The sequence below is a fragment of the Cannabis sativa genome, chromosome 2 (genome assembly GCF_029168945.1).
Source record: "Cannabis sativa cultivar Pink pepper isolate KNU-18-1 chromosome 2, ASM2916894v1, whole genome shotgun sequence".
Classification (NCBI taxonomy): domain Eukaryota; kingdom Viridiplantae; phylum Streptophyta; class Magnoliopsida; order Rosales; family Cannabaceae; genus Cannabis; species Cannabis sativa.
The window spans coordinates 61,423,655-61,442,732 of NC_083602.1; the positions used below are offsets into that span (position 1 = coordinate 61,423,655).

Genomic DNA, 19,078 nt, shown 5'->3' on the forward strand with positions numbered 1-19,078 from the left:
CTCAGCTAGCCTCGGAAATGACTAGGGCAAACATTGAGTTGGTGACTGAGAAATTATTTAATCTGACACTTCAGTCAGATTTGTTGGAAAGAATCAGAATGGCCCAGTTAGAAGATTCTGAATTGGTTAAAACTCGAGAAGATGTCTTAGCAGGCAAAGCTAAGGACTTCTCAATTTCTGACAATGGGATGCTGTTGTTTAAAGCTCGGGTGTGTGTCCCTGATATCAGTGAACTTAAAAAGGAAATTCTAGAAGAAGCTCATACTACCCCTTACTCATTACATCCAGGAACCACCAAAATGTATCATGACTTGAAGCCCTATTTCTGGTGGTATGGGATGAAGAGGGATGTAGTGGACTACGTCACTAAATGCTTAACCTGTCAGCAAATTAAAGCTTAGCATCAACGACCGGCGGGGTTACTTCAGCCATTAACACTTCCAGAATGGAAGTGGGAAGATATTGCAATGGACTTTGTGGTTGGCTTGCCTAGAACCACGGGAATGTACGACTCAGTTTGGGTCGTGGTGGATCGTTTTACAAAGTCAGCACATTTCTTACCTGTTAAGGTAACCTATACAGTGGATCAGTATGCTGATTTGTATGTGAAAGAAATTGTTCGTCTTCATGGAGTACCAAAGTCAATCGTGTCAGATAGAGACCCTAAATTTACATCAAAGTTTTGGATGAGCTTGCAAAAGGCTATGGGAACAAATTTAAAATTCAGTACAGCCTTTCATCCTCAAACAGATGGGCAATCTGAACGAACTATTCAAATACTTGAAGATTTGTTACGGGCTTGTGTTATGGATTTTGGAGGGTCCTGGAGTAAGTATTTGCCTCTAATCGAATTCTCCTATAATAATAGCTATCAAAGTACCATAGGAATGGCTCCCTATGAGCTGCTCTATGGCAGAAAGTGTCGTTCCCCAATTCATTGGGACGAAACAGGAGAACGGAAATACTTAGGCCCTGAACTAGTCCAGAAGACAAATGAAGCAATAGAAAAGATCAAAGCTCGAATGCTTGCTTCTCAAAGCAGGCAGAAAAGTTATGCAGATCCCAAGCGACGAGATGTTACATTCCAACCTGGTGATCATGTCTTTCTACGAATATCCCCAATGAAAGGAATCAGACGCTTTGGAAAGAAAGGCAAGTTGAGCCCTAGGTTTATTGGACCTTTTGAAATTCTGGAAAGGGTTGGGCAAGTTGCTTATCGGTTGGCTTTACCTCCATCTTTATCAGCTGTGCATAATGTATTTCATATTTCCATGTTAAGGAAGTATGTATCTGATCCAATGCACATTTTGAGTTATGAAGCATTGGAATTGCAACCTGACCTATCATATGATGAACAACCAGTGCAAATTCTAGATAGGAAGGAAAAGGTTCTCCGAACTAAAACCATATCATTGGTCAAAGTACTTTGGAGAAATAGTAAAGTGGAAGAAGCCACTTGGGAGTTAGAGACTGATATGAGGGTTCAGCATCCTGAGTTGTTCAGATAGATTTCGGGGACGAAATCCTTTTAACGGGGGGATAATTTTAAAGACCGCATATGATAAATACCTTGTATTATTAAATAATTAAGGTTTATGTATGAGATTAATTAATAATTATGAAATGCATATTTTGGAAATATATTTAATGTATCATATATGTTGTTATGCTATTTTATGTCTAATTACCCAATTTCTGTGTTTGTGTTCGGAAGCGGTGGAAAGCGGCGTTGGGGCCTTTAGAGAATTGTATTATATGGTTTAAGATATTTTTTGGGGTATCATTGTTAAGTTTTAGCGGTGTTGGTATTTTCGGGGTTTGGTAAATGACTAAATTACCCTTGAGTTGTTTAATTATTTTTATTAATAGAGGGGCAAGGAGGTCTTTTAGTAAGACTTTTCTTTTGACTTAAGTGGTTAATTCTTGGCTGGGAATGGATTACTATTAAGCAAATAATAATAAAAAAAAAGAAAGAAGAGAGGTTGCTTAAGTTTGAAGGAAAAGAAGGAAAATTGAAAAACAAAAGGAAAATAGTTTTTTCTCTCTCTCTCTCTCTTTCGATTCTCTTGAGCAGAAGCAGGGGGTTGAGAATTTGAGTTGAATCAAGGGATTCTAGTAGTAATTGAAGCTTTGTTCAAGGTAATCCTTCTTTCTATCTCTTACTTGAAGTTTTTGTAGTTTAGGTTAGGTTTTGGTGTGAATTTGGGGAAATTGGTGGCTGTTTGTTTTGGGAATTGTTTAGGTTAGTTTCTGGTGTTAAATAGAGATTGTTATCTTAATTGTAAGCTAAGATAGGTGAGTATTTTAATGTTTGAGTTGAATTTAAGTTTGTGAGCTCAAGTTGGAGCTCTAATGGTGAATTGGGATTTTGTTTGATTTGTTGAGTTCTGTTGGTTGGGTTTGGTTTAGAATAGTGTATGCAGGTATTCTGGAAGTTTTTAGAAGATTTGGATTTGATTTGAGTAAAGGGGAGGAATTTTTGGGTTCCCAGCTCGAACCTAATTCGGTTCCTGGGGCCCTGTTGCAACCGGTCAACCGGTTGGTGCCAGGAACCGGACTTCCGGTTGGCAACCGGTTTGCCGGTTGGGACTTTTTCCCGAGCCCTAGTTTTTCCCATTTTCAAGTAATTTAGGGTGTTGGCATCCTTTTTATCGATAGGGTTAAGCTTAGTCTGTATTTTAAATCCCCGTAAAGTATTTAGCGTGTCTCTCACCGAAGTTTGAACATTATGGTTTAGGGCCCTGTAAAACGTCGAGCTGCGTTTCCACTCAGGCTGACCGGCACACTTGAGCACGGAACGAGGTAAGATAGCGTAAGAGTATATATATGAATGTATATGCTTATTTTAATTGTTATACTACTAGCACTAATATAAAATGATTATTAGAGTGTTAGAATAGTATTACATGTTAATGTGGTTACGGTGTTACCAACACGAGTACCCAGGGTACGTCGTGTTCGTGGTACAACACTGAGTAATTTCTGGGAGTACAGTTAGGGCTCTACCAACACAAGTACAGAGTTGGTACTTTAGTGCATTTGGTATAGTAGTCGTACTACCCTTAAGAACGTTCTTAATCATTTGGTGAGCTTGGTTATTGAGCTCAGGGCGGCTTAATCATAAAGCCGACATTGCATTACTTCTTTATATTTCTTGCATATCTTACTGAGTCTGTTTACTCATCAGTTTGCTACCTGGTGTAGGTAAAGGAAAAGCAAAGCTGGAGGAACAGTGAGGCAGAGCTCGGCAATGATTGTACATATCGCGGCAGTGCAACCCGGAGGGTTTCGGTCTTTTATTATTTTGAGTCTGTATTTTGTAGATGCATATCCACAAATCTTTAAAAAAATATATATGTAATAGTAAAGTACTTTTAACTTGAATTTTGTTTCTCGGGATCCCAATCCATATGATTATTAATATATAAATTATTAAAGTTAATTTTCGAGTTTATTAATATAAAATACGGGCGTTACACGTTGGTTCGTGGGAAAGGGTTGGCTTCGGCTTCTGGGGTCAAACGGCCATCCTTCCTTCCCCAACAGGTGGTTGTTGGCAGCTCTTTTAGGTCACAATTGAAGTGAGCTCGTGCTGGGAATAGGGAGGACGATTTTTCATCTGCTTCAACTGACATGGAACATGCAGGTGATGTTATGCACACCTGCCCAGAAAAATGAGTCCTATTTGTTGGAATGCACGTGGTTTGGGGAGTACACGTGCATTTCGTAGACTCTCAAAGACATTAGTTTAGGGTTCCCCTATTAGTTTTAATGATAATGAAGGTTTTCATTTTACTTGTTTTTATGGTTCCCCTATTTCCTCTCAAAGACATTTTACTTGGGCTTTATTGGATAAACTTTTTTATAATGCTCCAACTTTTCCTTGGCTAATAATGGGTGATTTTAATAGTTTTTTATCCTATGATGACAAAGAGGGTAGTACATATTATGATATTAGGGATATGGATACTTTTTCAAATTTCCTTCCTAAGTTTCACCTTTCACCTTTGCCTTTTGTGGGAAATAAATTTACTTGGAGAAATAATTTTGTTAGGGAGCATCTTGATTGGGCTATTAGCTCGGATTCTTGGAGTGATCTCTTTCCTGATGATGTTTTGCATCATCTCCCTTTTTTTGGCTCTGATCATCGTGCTTTGAAGCTTATCCTTAAGGATGATAGCTTTAATTTTCTTTCTAGGCGTAGTAGAAGATTTCTTTTTGAGAATGTTTGGCTGGAGAATCCTGAATTTTTTTCTTTAGTTAAGAACACTTGGGATTGTGGCCTTTCTAACCAGTGCCCTCGAAGTTCTTTTCAAAGTTTTTTGTCCATGCAGGATCTGTGTATTTCTGCCCTTAAGACTTGGAATAAAACTATAAATCTTTCCCTCAAATCTCGTATATCTGACCTTTAGCACGAAATTGCTCGAATTCAGGGTATTCCTTTTTCTAATCAGGATAACCGTTTTCGACTTCAATGTCTTCAGTCTCAGCTAGATGCTCTCCTTTATAAGGAAGAGATTTATTGGAGGCAGCGATCTAGAACTCATTGGCTGAAAGCTGGTGATAAAAATACTAAGTTTTTCCATCGTTTTGCCTCTAAACGTAAAAAGAATAACACTATCAAGTTTCTTAAAGATGATAATCAGAATATTGTTTCTGATCATAATGCCATGGGTAATCTGGTAGTTTCCTATTTTTCTGATTTGTTTGGTTCTCATGGTAGTGATGCTGATGTTGTCAATCTTATTCTTGATTGTTTGGGTCCTCCATTGGATGACTCTGATTCTGCTTTTCTGGATGCACCTTTTTCAACTAAAGAAGTTAGGAGAGCTCTGTTTAATCTCTCTGGGGACAAGGCCCCTGGTTTGGATGGGCTAAATGCTTAGTTTTATCAAAAAAATTGGTCCACTCTTGGGGTTGACTTTGCCAAGGCTGTTCTTTCATGTCTTAATGAGGGGATTGATTTTTTTGCTGTGAATACTACTCTTATTTCTCTGATTCCTAAAAAGCAGCATGCTCATACTCTTAAGGATTTTCGGCCTGTTAGTCTTTGTTCTACCTTTTATAAGGTTATCTCCAAGGTTCTAGCTAATCGTTTAAAAGCTGTTTTGGATAAAATTATTTCCCCTTATCAAAGAGCTTTTGTCTCGGGTCTAGTCATTTTTGATAATATTCTTATTGCTCAAGAGATTGGTCATGCTATTAATTCTAGGAAAAGTGGGAAGCTCGGGTGGGCTGCACTTAAATTGGACATGGCCAAAGCTTTTGACCGTGTTGATTGGCATTATCTGGAGAGTATCATGTTCCATTTCAATTTTCCGCCTAGATTTGTCTCTCTTATTATGAAATGTATCGCTACTACTTCTCTTTCTTTTTTGATTAATGGTTCTGTTTGTGGTTCCCTTCAGCCTTCCAGGGGTCTTAGGCAGGGGGATCCTCTTTCCCCTTATCTCTTTATTCTTTGTGCTGAAGGAATTTCTGCTCTTTTGCGGGCTAAACAAGATATTGGTTTGCTTAAGGGTATTGCTATTTCTCGAACTGCTCCATCTCTTTCCCATCTATTTTTTGCTGACGACAGTCTTATTTTTTGTACTGCTAATAGAGTTTACTGTTTAGCTCTTCAAGATGCTTTTGATGTTTATTCTAAGGCTTCGGGTCAGGTTATTAATTTTTCTAAGTCTTCTATTCTGTTCTCGCCTAATACTCAGTCTGATATTCGTACTACTTTTTTTAATACTTTTAATCTTGAGGATTGACCTTTCATCTGTAAATATTTAGGACTTCCTCAATGTTTATCTAGATCTAAGTATCATTCTTTTGCTTTCTTGAAGGATAGGGTTATTTCTGTGCTTCGAGGGTGGTCTGTTAAATGTTTTTCTAGGGCTGGTAAAGAGGTTTTACTGAAGGCAGTCATTCAAGCTATTCCAGCCTATGCCATGGCTTGTTTCCGTTTTCCTGTCAAATTGTGCAAGGGTATTAAAGCTGTGATGGCCAGATTCTGGTGGTGTTCAGTTGGAAATTCTCATAAGATACATTGGAAGTCTTGGAAATCTTTATGTAAATCAAAATTTATCGGGGGGTTAGGATTTAGATCTCTTGTTCATTTTAATCAAGCCATGCTTGGTAAGCAAGCTTGGCGGATCTTTAAAAATCCTTCCTCTCTCCTTGCTCAAGTTCTTCAGGCCAGACATTTTCCTCGTAGTTCTTTTCTTCAGGCTAACTCTGGTCACAACCCTTCTTTCACTTGGAGGAGTATTTTATGGGGTAGGGAGTTGTTAAATTCTGGTCTCTTATGGAAGATTGGTAATGGCAGTGATATTCGAACTATTGAGGACCATTGGCTTCCTAGTAATAGGTTTAAATTTTTTTTCTTCTGATAGTTTGCCTCCTTCCCCTTTTTTGTCCTATTTCATAACTGATTCTGGGGATTGGGATATTGCTAAACTTACCAGTTGTTTTTCACCTCATTTGGTTGATGAAAATCTCAGTGTTCTTGTTTTGGGTGAGTTTGGCAAGGATGATATCATATGGGGTCACCATAGTTCTGGGGAGTTTACAGTTAAGTCTGCTTATCACCTTGCTTTTTCCTCTCAAGATATTGCCTCTTCCTCTTCTTTCTTTTCTTCAAAAAAGTTTTGGTCAAAAATTTGGAACTCTAAGATTCCTCCAAAAGTTAAAGTATTTATATGGAGAATGCTTTCCAATGCTCTTCCTGTTTCTTTCTCTCTTAATAAAAGATGTGTTATTGATTCTCCTTTATGTCCTTTTATGTAAAATTCATCCTGAGACGGTTAAGCATGCTTTACTAGATTGTTCCAGATCGAGGAAAGCTTGGAAGTCTTCAAGGTTTGTTTCCTATTATTATAAGTATAAACACCTAAATATGTATGATTTCTTTTGTAATATGTCTCAGGATTTGGATAAAGATTACCTTTGTATTTTGTGTTGTTTTTTATGGGCTCTTTGGAATCAAAGGAATAACATTTTTCATCATAAGTCGATTAATCAACCTTTGGATGTTTATGATTGGAGTGTTACCTTTTGTTGGAAATTATTTTACCAGGATCTTAGATCTACTAACAAGTATGTTGTTTAAACACCCTAAATATGAACATTCTAAAACAATAAATTAAACACATATAAAGTTAAGAAAACCTTACACTGATGCAGCGGAATTAATGTCTCATTCCATTCAGATCTCTAACCCTTGTATCCTTTCTGTAGCAGAGTATAATCAAGATCTAAGTCCGAATGTCCTTCTTCTTTGAGTTTGATCCTTCACAGTCTTCCAATCTATGATTGAGTTACTACTTGCTGTGTGTGGGCACTTACTCTTTCACTAGGGTCGAAATTTATGAAGAGGAAAAGAGAGATGGGGTTTCGGGCAGGTATAGAAAGTAGGGAAGGCTCAGTTTTTCTGAAGAGAGAAATTTCTGTCAGATAACTAATGAAAGCATGTAATTTGACTGAGCCATCACTTTCTATTTATAGGCAACTACTAGGTTTAGGTTAGGAATTATTTGACATTAAAATAATGAAAATATTAATTTGAAAAATCCTCAATAAGTGGCCGGCCATGGTGTTTTAGTGGGCCCCACTTGATTTTGCAGTTTTATCAAATTTTATTTTTATTTTCTCAAAAACGCCAATTTTCCAATTCTAACCTTTTAAATGCCAAAACTAATTATTTAATAACTAAAATAGATTATTAAATAATATTGTCATTTAATTTAATTATTAATTAGACACATAAAGTCCATTAATAAATAAATAAACCTAGAAACTCTTTTCTTTACAATTTCACCCCTGCTTAGTGAAAATTCATAAAATTAGACATAGTCTAACTTTAGAATTATAAGTAATCAATCACGAATCAATTAATGAGTCTTACAAGCAGAATGTTCTCAACTAGAATGGGGACCATGGATCTATATGCTGAGCTTCCAATAAGTGAACCAAATTTATTAAGTAAATTCCTACTTATTAATTCTTCGTTGAATCCACTCTTAGAACTTAGAATTGCACTCTCAGACTTATATAGAGCATATTATATGTTTCACGATATCAATATGCTATCTCATTTAACCATTGTTATATTCTTATTGTGATTTAAAGATCCTCTATATAGATGATCTACAACGAGATGGGATTTCTTTACCGTTCTCACCCCTCAATGTATTTTGCCCCTTAAAACACTTAGCTACCTGTAAATGGTGTTTAGTGATCTAATAATTAGTCAGTTAAACAAGAGCTCATCCATTTACTTCTATTTGCTAAGCTCGAAGGGAATCATCACTTGACTTCTATACACCAGTAGAAGCTATAGATTCTATATTTATGTTCAGCACTCCCACTCAATCATACTATCATGTTCCCAAAATATACGTATCACCCTGACCCAAAAGTAGGCTTTACTAATAAATCAAAGAACATGAATAGCACTCCTGAGTTGAGCCTAAGCATATCAGGATTTAGATTCTTTTAATCTTAAGATCAACTACTGATATTGACTTGGAAAGATATATATAACGGTAAGTTTGTAATATCTTAACTTAGTTGCAATATCGGTCCAGTCCAATGTATACTCAATACATTCGAAACTAGTATACTTTACTAATGTCGTGGAAAGAACATAACACTTACTCCAAGTGTAAGTACACATCATCGCTGATTATCACACTAGTGTAAATCCAATAACACTGATGAAACAGGGACCAAGTCTTTTGATTCATATGATCACAATCACATTCCACTGTGTTGACGATACTGTAATTGTGAATAAACATATGATCTGGATTTAACTGATTTTGTGTGTAAATGTAATAAACATATTAAACCATTAGCATGTAGAATTCATGCAAACATCAATCACTTCAAATTTCTTATATTGATAACTAATCAGATTTTAAAGAGTTTTATTTAGGGCATAAAACCCAACAAACTCCCACTTGCACTAACATAAAACAAACTGTGCAAATAGGTCAATCTGATGTCTTGATCTTCAAATCAAGTGTAGTATATTTGAATCCACCCAAACTTCTGGAAACTAGTTCATAAATTCATTTATGAAACATCCTTTACTATATGCTTTACTCATCAAGGGATACTGAAATCTTTACTGTTTTAAAAGTACATGTGAATTAACAGAAGACATATCTCTCATATTTTAAAAAATGGAATTGAGATAATACAGTGTAGAATTTTCTTCAGCAATATAACTTTCTGGTATTTTCGAAATTTACAAAGTTATAACTCTTCTCTGGTAGAGCTTGAATTATTGTAGAATAATCCCTCCACCCCCAAAGTAAGCACCATCTCATAGAACTCGAAATGAGTTGGTGAGATACAAGGATAACTGATACACAGTTCCTTAATATCTAACATATAGATCACTTTCATAAATCTTTCTTGAATATCTTCTAATGTTCCCTATTTGATTACATCTCAGATAGCTCCCACTCAATAGCAGATGTTTGGTTAAATAATACTTTTAACCTCTGATTGTTTGGAGAGTTACCTAGTTGTGAGTTTTGTATTAGTCTGAAACTTTAAGTTAAGCCTATGTCATCAACATAGCAGACTAGTATTTGAAGTGAAAAATACATGCCAGAGATAAAGTAATCAAAATTAAGATACCATAAAATTTTATGAGGATTAAGAATTCTTAGTTCAAGTCATTCGAATGGACTGAACTAGAGTTCTTTATCTTATTCTCATAATTCTGATAAGTTATACTTATCCATGTGTATGGTTAGATTTGCTTTTCAGTAATGTTCTTAAGTACCTATCACAAGTATCAACCTGATGAAGATGGGTATAGAATTTTAAAATTCTTCCACTCAATTAAGGTAGTGTGAAACTTTAACAAAGAACTTTCACAGGTATCAAACGTTTACTTACAACAGTAAAATCGAAATAGAACATACAATCAAGATCAAGAATTTATATTGATAATAGCTAACTCATTATATTACATCCATGTTTAAAGAAAATATGTGTTACATAGGGAATTGTGGAATAGACTCCACCCCTAAGAATATACATATAGGGTACTATGGATAACCTCTACCCCTAAGTATATAGAGATTATGATCAAGATCATTATTCTCTAAGTGTGATAGAGTTTATGTGGAGTTGAATACTATCCAGAGTTCATTAGATATAAAAGATCGTTGAACTGCATAGTTTTCTTAACTTTTCTCCACCCCTATCAGATCAAAAGATCCTTTTATTAAACAAATTCTTAATAATTGTATTAGAATGAATAATTATTAATAAACATAGAATTAATTTCTAGTGTTTATTTAATATAACTCTATGAAGAGTTAAAAATATTATAGAATTTGTATCAATAATAAAAATACTTACACATACAAACATATAAATATAATGTGGTAATCATTGATGAAGATAAATTAAATGAAGCTCAATCTCATAAATTGCAATTGTTGAATTTTGAAAATTAAAGGAAACTTTATTAATAATAAAAAATATTGCAACAATATGAGAAAAACAGGGATAAATATCCCTAACTAAAATTTGAAATCCAAATTGTCTTTAAACTAAAACAATTAATTCAAAAATAAATTGAATAGCTTCATCTTCATCTGGACGAATTCACCCCTGATCCAGCTTTTCGATCCAACTCATCTGAGTTCAAGTAGCTTGGCCTATAAGAAGAAGAAAACAAATAAACAAAGTTAGTCCAGAATCATAAATCCAATTGGATAATAATTCACTAAAACTCTTAAAGTTTATAAATAGAAATACCTTGTTTCTTTGCAAGAAGTTTAGGACATTGGGGTTTCCAATGACCTTTCTCATTGCAGTAGAAACACTTTCCTTTAAATGCAGCATCACCAGAAGGAGCAGCCTTTTTATGCTTCATGGCTTTTGTTCGCTTCTTGGTGTTCTTCCACTTCTTCTTCGATTTGGGTTTCGAAGCAGAGGCAACATTTGCTTCAGGTTTGTTCGTCCCATTACCATTCCCAGGATTATGAGGTTTACTCCCTTTCTTCTTGGGTCCTCCAATCAAATTTTCATAAGTTTGAAGGTCATTGACTAATTCATGAAAGTTAATTTCCTTCTTATTCATGACATAATTTGAAGTGTATGGTAGAAATGCTGGAGTTAGGCTATTCAAGATTAGACTTACTTGAGTAGCACTGTCCATTTCAGCACCATGATCCTGGGCTTCTTGGAAATAACTTGCCATGAGGAGAACATGGTCACGCACGTTTTGATGAGTTTCCATCCGTGCATTAATATACTTCTTAGTCGCGTCAAAGCGTGACTGAAGTGATGCCTTACCGAATAGCTCATTTAACTTCGTCATAACTTCAGCAGCCTTCTCGGTTTTAGAAAATCGAGTTTTGAGGGTGTCAACCATGCTGGAAAGCATAAAGTATAGAGCTTTGTCATTTGCTTTCTGCCAAAACTCATACTTTTCTTTCACAACTTTGGATGCATTGTCCCAAGGCACTTCAGGTGACGGCTGAGTTAAAACAAACAAGGCACTGTCTCCTATGAGAGCAATATTAATGTTCTCATTCCATTTAGGAAAGTTAGATCCATTCAGCTTATTTTCAGTCAACAGTGATAACATGGGATTCATTATGACAATACAAGATACTACAAAATAATAGAAATCAACAAATAGAAATCAATAATGGTTTAACACAAAATCAATTTAGAAATTATAAACACATAGCAAGTAGGAATGACATGAGAAAATACTTAAAAAATTCAATCCTAAATAATTTCCAAGGTTTTTCAATAAACTGATATCAGTGTCCCGTTTAGGCGAGAGTCAAAGCTACCATCTATTGAATAGAGTTGTCAGCTCATCTAAAATGTTAAACATTCTAGCAACCTTTTATTCGATCAAGATTGGAATCCAGCGTTGTCCCGTTTAGGCGAGAGTCAAGGCTATTCTATCTTATGAGCTACTACCATTGTTTCGCAATTTGCAAGTCAAATATGGTTGCCACCATTAGGGTGATCTATACCATATAAAACACTTACAAACTACTTATCTTTCGAGATTAAACGGTGTGAAATTGCTAATGAATGTTCCTCCATTAGGGAGGATTACTCACTAAAACAAACGCGATGTAAAACCAACAATGGAGATCGAATATCTTAATAATAATAAAGCTCATTCTTTAAAATGAATTTTCTTTATTATTCTAATAAATATATTCATTAAATTCGAAATTTAGAATTAAAAATTTAAAAATAAGAATTTAATATAATATTTATAAAATTATACTTAGATGGTGATTTGAAATAAAATTAATTATTTCCATCTTAGTAGTAATCTTAAATATAAATATTAAGGAAATTAATTTAAATTAATTAGCAACTTAAAAATTTCCTTGAGAATATATTTATTGTATTCGAAAATTATACAAATTTCGAAAATAATAAAATTAGAAAAGAAATACTTCAAGCAAAAATATCACCTATCTAGATTTTCTTTTGACTAGTTAATCTAATTTCTAATAATAATTAAATTCATTTATTTTAAATTAATCAATTAAATGAAAAAATCATTGATTTAAGTTGGTCCAAGATTGAATTAAAATAAATAATTAATTTACAACTCAATCTATTTTTCAAAAAAAAAATCAAAAATATTGCATAAATAAAATGCAATTTTCGAAATTGATTAATAAAATAAAGAAAAATATATATTTTGAAAATTATTTAAATTTAGGTTGAAAAAAAAAATTAAATTTCAACCTAAAAATAATTTTCTATTTAATTAAGTGTTATGAAAAATAAATAAATATTTGAGTATCATGATGAGAATCAACTTAGATATTTAAATTTTTCAAGTCAATTAAATGTATTAAATTCAAGAAATAAATAATTAAGTGTAGAGAAGGCTTAATTATTAATTTCTAGTTTAATACTAGGAAAAAATATACTTAAATAAAATTGTACCAAAATTAATTATTTATATAATTAATTTCACAATGTATAATATTTTCCTATTTAAATATTAGAAATAATAAGCAGTCTAGAATAACTATCTAGAAAATATCTTATTTGACTAAGTATCTTTTCAACTAAAAATTTGAAAAATATATAATTTAAGTTGTATAGAAAAAATCTAGAACTTAAATAATTTCAAATTTAGATTTAATTAAATATCAAAAATTAAATTATAACCACTTAATTTGAAGATATATTTTAAGTTAATATTCGAAAAGATATTAACCTAAAAAAAATATCTAAACTATTCTATTTTTAAGTTAATATTCGAAAAGATATTAACTTAAAAAATATCTTAAGAATCTTTAATAACTAATGCCTAGGATTCCTCAACTTAATTTAAAATTTAAATAAAATATTCAAATTTAAGTTAGATAAGAAAAATCAGTTGATACAACTAATTTATAACTTAAATAGGAATATTTAATTAAATAAGCTACAGAAAGAATCTAGTTAGTTAAAATTCTTTATTTAATTAAATACAAGAAAAATACAAATAGTTTGTCTAGAAATAATATCTAAAAACTAAAAGTGTTTTTCTTAAAATTAACTTTAAAATATTAAAATGAAAATAAATTTTCACATATTTTAAAAGTTAATTATGTTGCTAATTCAATTTTATTAGGTCAAACTAATATAATTAACCTAGTACAGTTATTCAAATCAGGCAAATGGGCCTTCACAATTGGGGTAGTTCATGTGAGGGGGTGCTGGGTTCAGTATGTCGTACCCACTTCTATGGCTCCCAACTCTCACACAAGGCCCAAAAGAGAGGAATTTAACCTTAAAATGAATAACTGTTATTAACTGAATAGGTCCAATAACTAAATGGACCTAAATAAAATCTATCATGGTGTGACATTTTATTTAGCAACAACGTATATGCATCTATATAATAAAATAAACATATAGGCTCACACAGGTACACACATGGATGGATCCTATCATGTTGCTAGGTCATACACAGATGAAAGAAGATTGTAAAATTTACCTGTTACAAATTATTAACTTGACCAAGGGAGCCATCAAATTAATAGATCTGGCAAAAAAATAACCATGGCTATTTGCAATCAAGTAGGTTTTGAAAATTTACACACAAGCTAAAACCACATACTCCTGCAACAAGGTTAGCTGGATAGTTGGAAGTAGGATTTATTTAATTTTAAATAATTAAATTTCGAAAATAAAAAATAATTAAATAAATAAATAAAATAAATATTTAATTTTTTCGAAATAAATCAAATAAATAAAAAAACATTAATTTATTTTTTCGAAAAAAAATAAAATAAATAAATTAATTTTAAATTTTGAAATTATAAAAAAAAAATATTTAAAATTAAACCTACAATTTTGAAAAATTAGGTTTCAACTAATGTAAATATCATTTCAAAATTTGCTAACTACTTTTAAAAATTACATGTTATTTTATAAATAAAAATTAAATAAAAATTAAAAAAGATAAATTAAATATCTTTTTCAGATTTTAAATGTAATTTATATAAATAAAATAACAAAATTTAAAAGTTAGCAAAATATCTTACATCTATTTAAAATTACATAATTATAGTTATCTTATTTTAAATTTAAATAAGGTCAAAATATTTAAAAAAAAAATTAATTTAAAAAATTTTATATCTGACCTTAAATTTAAAAATAAGATAAGATATAATCAAATTTAAAAATAAGATAGATAATTAAGCAAAAAGATAGATATTTACTAACTTCAAATTCAAATTACACTAATATCATGAATTAAATTTAAAAAATATTAAATTAATTAATTATGATAATTAGAGTTGAATTAGGAATAGTAAATATATAAATACAAAACTACACAAAAAATCAGAACTTCAATCCATGAAAAAGCATGAAAAAACGAAGAAAAACGAAAAATTTGGGAGCTGTACGGACGGTATGCGTTGCATACCGTCTCTGCGCGCAACCTTAAGGGACTGGCCGAGAAACCTCAGCAGACAGGGGTGATTGCAGCATTTGCGCGCGCATATGGGGGGATCAGAAAAGGATCCGTGCGTGCTGTTCAGAAAAAATCATGTCTGAACGCGCGTGTGACCGAGGTAAACTCGGTTCCGCGCGCGCGTGAAGGTGCACAGTCACCTTATCTTTTTTTGAATCTTCAAAAAATCATAACTAATTCAAATTAAATCGAAATTGAGTTCTGTAAAAAAGTAACTTGCTTAATTTTCTCCATACTATCCAATAAAAATAATTCCAGAAACAAAATTTCAATTATTTTTTACGAAAATTCACAAACATCAATCAATCATCATATAACACTCAATACAACATGAAACCGTCCAAATAACAAATAATCGTTTTAAAGTCCAAATTTCTTGCAAGCAAATCAATTACCATGGCTCTGAGGCCAGTTGTTGGAAATTATTTTACCAGGATCTTAGATCTACTCAAAAGTATGTTGTTTAAACACCCTAAATATGAACTTTCTAAAACGATAAATTAAACACATATAAAGTTAAGAAAACCTTACATTGATGCAGCGGAATTAATGTCTCCTTCCACTCAGATCTCTAACCCTTGTATCTTTTCTGTAGCAGAGTATAATCAAGATCTGAGTCTGAATGTCCTTCTTCTTTGAGTTTGATCCTTCACAGTCTTCCAATCTATGATTGAGTTACTGCTTCCTGTGTGTGGGCACTTACTCTTTCACTAGGGTCGAAATTTATGAAGAGGAAAAGAGAAAAGGGGTTTCGGCCAGGTATAGAAAGTAGGGAAGGCTCAGTTTTTCTGAAGAGAGAAATTTTTGTCAGATAACTAATGAAAGCATGTAATTTGACTGAGCCATCACTTTCTATTTATAGGCAACTACTAGGTTTAGGTTAAGAATTATTTGGCATTAAAATAATGAAAAAAAATCAATTTGAAACTCCACAAATAGTGGCCAGCCATGGTGTAGTTTATGGGCCCCACATGATTTTGCAGTTTTAACAAATTTTATTTTTATTTTCTCAAAAACGCCAATTTTCCAATTCTAACCATTTAAATGCCAAAACTAATTATTTAATAACTAAAATAAATTATTAAATAATATTGTCATTTAATTTAATTATTAACTAGACATATAAAGTCCATTAATAAATAAATAAACCTAGAATCTCTTTTCTTTACAATTTCACCCATGCTTAGTGAAAATTCACAAATTAGACATAGTCTAACTTTAGAATTATAATTGATCAATCACGAATCAATTAATGAGTCTTACAAGCAGAATGTTCTCAACTAGAATGGGGACCATGGATCTATATGCTGAGCTTCCAATAAGTGAACCAAATTTACCAAGTAAATTCCTACTTATTAATTCTTCGTTGAATCCACTCTTAGAACTTAGAATTGCACTCTCAGACTTATATAGAGCATATTATATGTTCCACGATATCAATATGCTATCTCATTTAACCATTGTTATAATCTTATTGTGATTTAAAGATCCTCTATATACATGATCTACATCAAGATGGGATTTCTTTACCGTTCTCACCCCTCAATGTATTTTGTCCCTTAAAACACTTAGCTACCTGTAAATGGTGTTTAGTGATCTAATAATTAGTCAGTTAAATAAGAGCTCATCCATTTACTTCTATTTGCTAAGCTCGAAGGGAATCATCACTTGACTTCTATACACCAGTAGAAGCTATAGATTCCATATTTATGTTCAGCACTCCCACTCAATCATACTATCATGTTCCCAAAATATACGTATCACCCTGACCCAAAAGTAGGCTTAACTAATAAATCAAAGAACATGAATAGTACTCCTGAGTTGAGCCTAAGCATATCAGGATTTAGATTCTTTTAATCTTAAGATCAACTACTGATATTGACTTGGAAAGATATATATAACGGTAAGTTTGTAATATCTTAACTTAGTTGCAATATCGGTCCAGTCCAATGTATACTCCATACATTCGAAACTAGTATACTTTACTAATGTCCTGGAAAGAACATAACACTTACTCCAAGTGTAAGTACACATCATCGCTGATTATCACATTAGTGTAAATCCAATAACACTGATGAAACAGGGACCAAGTCTTTTGATTCATATGATCACAATCACATTCCACTGTGTTGACGATACTGTAATTGTGAATAAACATATGATCTGGATTTAACTGATTCTGTGTGTAAATGTAATAAACATATTAAACCATTAGCATGTAGAATTCATGCAAACATCAATCACTTCAAATTTCTTATATTGATAACTAATCAGATTGTAAAGAGTTTTATTTAGGGCATAAAACCCAACACCTTTTTCTTCAAGTATTTAGATTCACAGCAGGTTCAGGTGCTTCCTTGTGCTTCAAATTTGGATCAGACAACTTTGCAGCAGCTTCCATCTGAAGGAGCTTTCCACATCTTTACTGATGCAGTCGTTGATCTGAATAGACAGAAGTATAGCATTGGGGCTGTTGTTCTTAATCATTCCGGCCAGGTGGTAGCAGGGTTGGCTAAACCTTTTTCAGGCTGTGTTTCACCGATGGTAGCTGAGGCAAAAGCAGTGGTGCATGCTTTGCAGTGGGCCTATTCTATTTTCCTGCCTGTGGATGTTTTGAAAACAGATTGCAAATCTATTGTTGATAGATTTTACTCTTGCACTCAGGGTTGTAGTTCTATTGATGATTTAATTGTTTGTATTAAGAACTTATTATCACTTCGCCCATCTCTACGGCTGGCTCATGTCAATAGGGAGTTTAATACTATTGCTCATAGGGTTGCAAAATGGGGTATTGGGATTGATAGTAAGTTCCTTTGGAATGGCTCTCTGCCTTCCTTTTAGTCTTGTATCCTGGTTTCTTTTGTTTACAAGACTTTATCTTCAAAAATATATATATATATATTTTCAGGACAAACCAAAAATAAACATTTATTAATTAATGAGTAAATTGTCTTCTATAGAACGTTCAAGTAATTAATTTATAAAGAAGAAATATGGATATTCTTATGATAACACTAGGGACGGATCCACTCATTAATATGTGGCGGCTATAACCCCCATTAATAAAAATATTGTCTTTTAAAAAATTAAATGTAATTATTTTTTAATTTAATAATTATGAATCAAAATAGTTGAAAAGCTCTCACAAAATTAAATAAATATAGTAATTGTGATTATAATATAGGTATAAATATTTTTTTATAATAAATAAGCCCCCACAAAATAAAAATTCTGGGTTCGTCACTAGATAACACCACTAAAGAGCAGTAAATAATATGAAAATTCTCATGATCGCTATTTTATTATATTATTATAGTTAATTATAATACAAAATTATGATTATTTATATATAGTTTTTATAATTATTATTGTATATAATAAAATTAAATTAATGATAATTCTTTTCATATATATTTTCATAAAAATTAGTTAACCATTAAATTTTGTGTCAAGATTTATAATTATGCATTAAGGTACAATGCTTATTTATTTTTATTTTTTTACTGAAGAAAAAATTTCATTAATCAAAGACAAAATAAAAAAACACCAAGGTCACAACCAACCGACCCCAAAAACCACCAGCTACAACTACTCAATTAGGCGCAAATCTTTTTTAGCTTGAATAAACCTCCTATTCCTTAAACTATACAACATATACTTTATTATTTCTTTAATATTATTTACAATTTTTAAAATAAGATAACAATAATTATTATGCACACAAAAATTCCTGTTTTTCCATAGCATATATGCAGTTGTAGCAAACAGAGAGATTATCACACCAGGTTTTTTGTTAGCAAACCAACACTTCCATCTGTTGTAGTCCGAAGGCTAGGCTACAACTCCACACCAGTTAAAAATCTGCTACAGCACAGCCCTTGAGACGCTGTAATTGAAGAACCATGGTCGTGACTCTCTTCTTCAACGCTACACACCGGACAATAGCTTGAATCAAGAACAATATGAAACTTAGAGAAGTTGTCTCTAGTGAGCAAATAACCATGAACCACCTGCCATAAGATAAATCGATGCTTGGGCAGAGTAATATTGCACCAGACAGATTTATAAAAGCTTTCCATGTTCAACTAAAGTGTCCCCATGTAC

The 19,078-nt window shown here is 32.4% G+C and overlaps 1 protein-coding gene across 1 annotated transcript; it reads left to right on the plus strand.

Moving 5' to 3' along the window:
* The first annotated feature begins 3,893 nt into the window (after positions 1–3,893).
* LOC133034424 (uncharacterized) lies at positions 3,894–17,815 on the plus strand. The gene is made up of 6 exons (XM_061109509.1): positions 3,894–4,226; positions 4,413–4,820; positions 4,932–5,660; positions 5,832–6,355; positions 6,453–6,678; positions 17,318–17,815. The coding sequence occupies exons 1-6, from the start codon at positions 3,894–3,896 to the stop codon at positions 17,813–17,815; spliced, it is 2,718 nt and encodes a 905-aa protein (XP_060965492.1).
* The last annotated feature ends 1,263 nt before the right edge of the window (positions 17,816–19,078 follow it).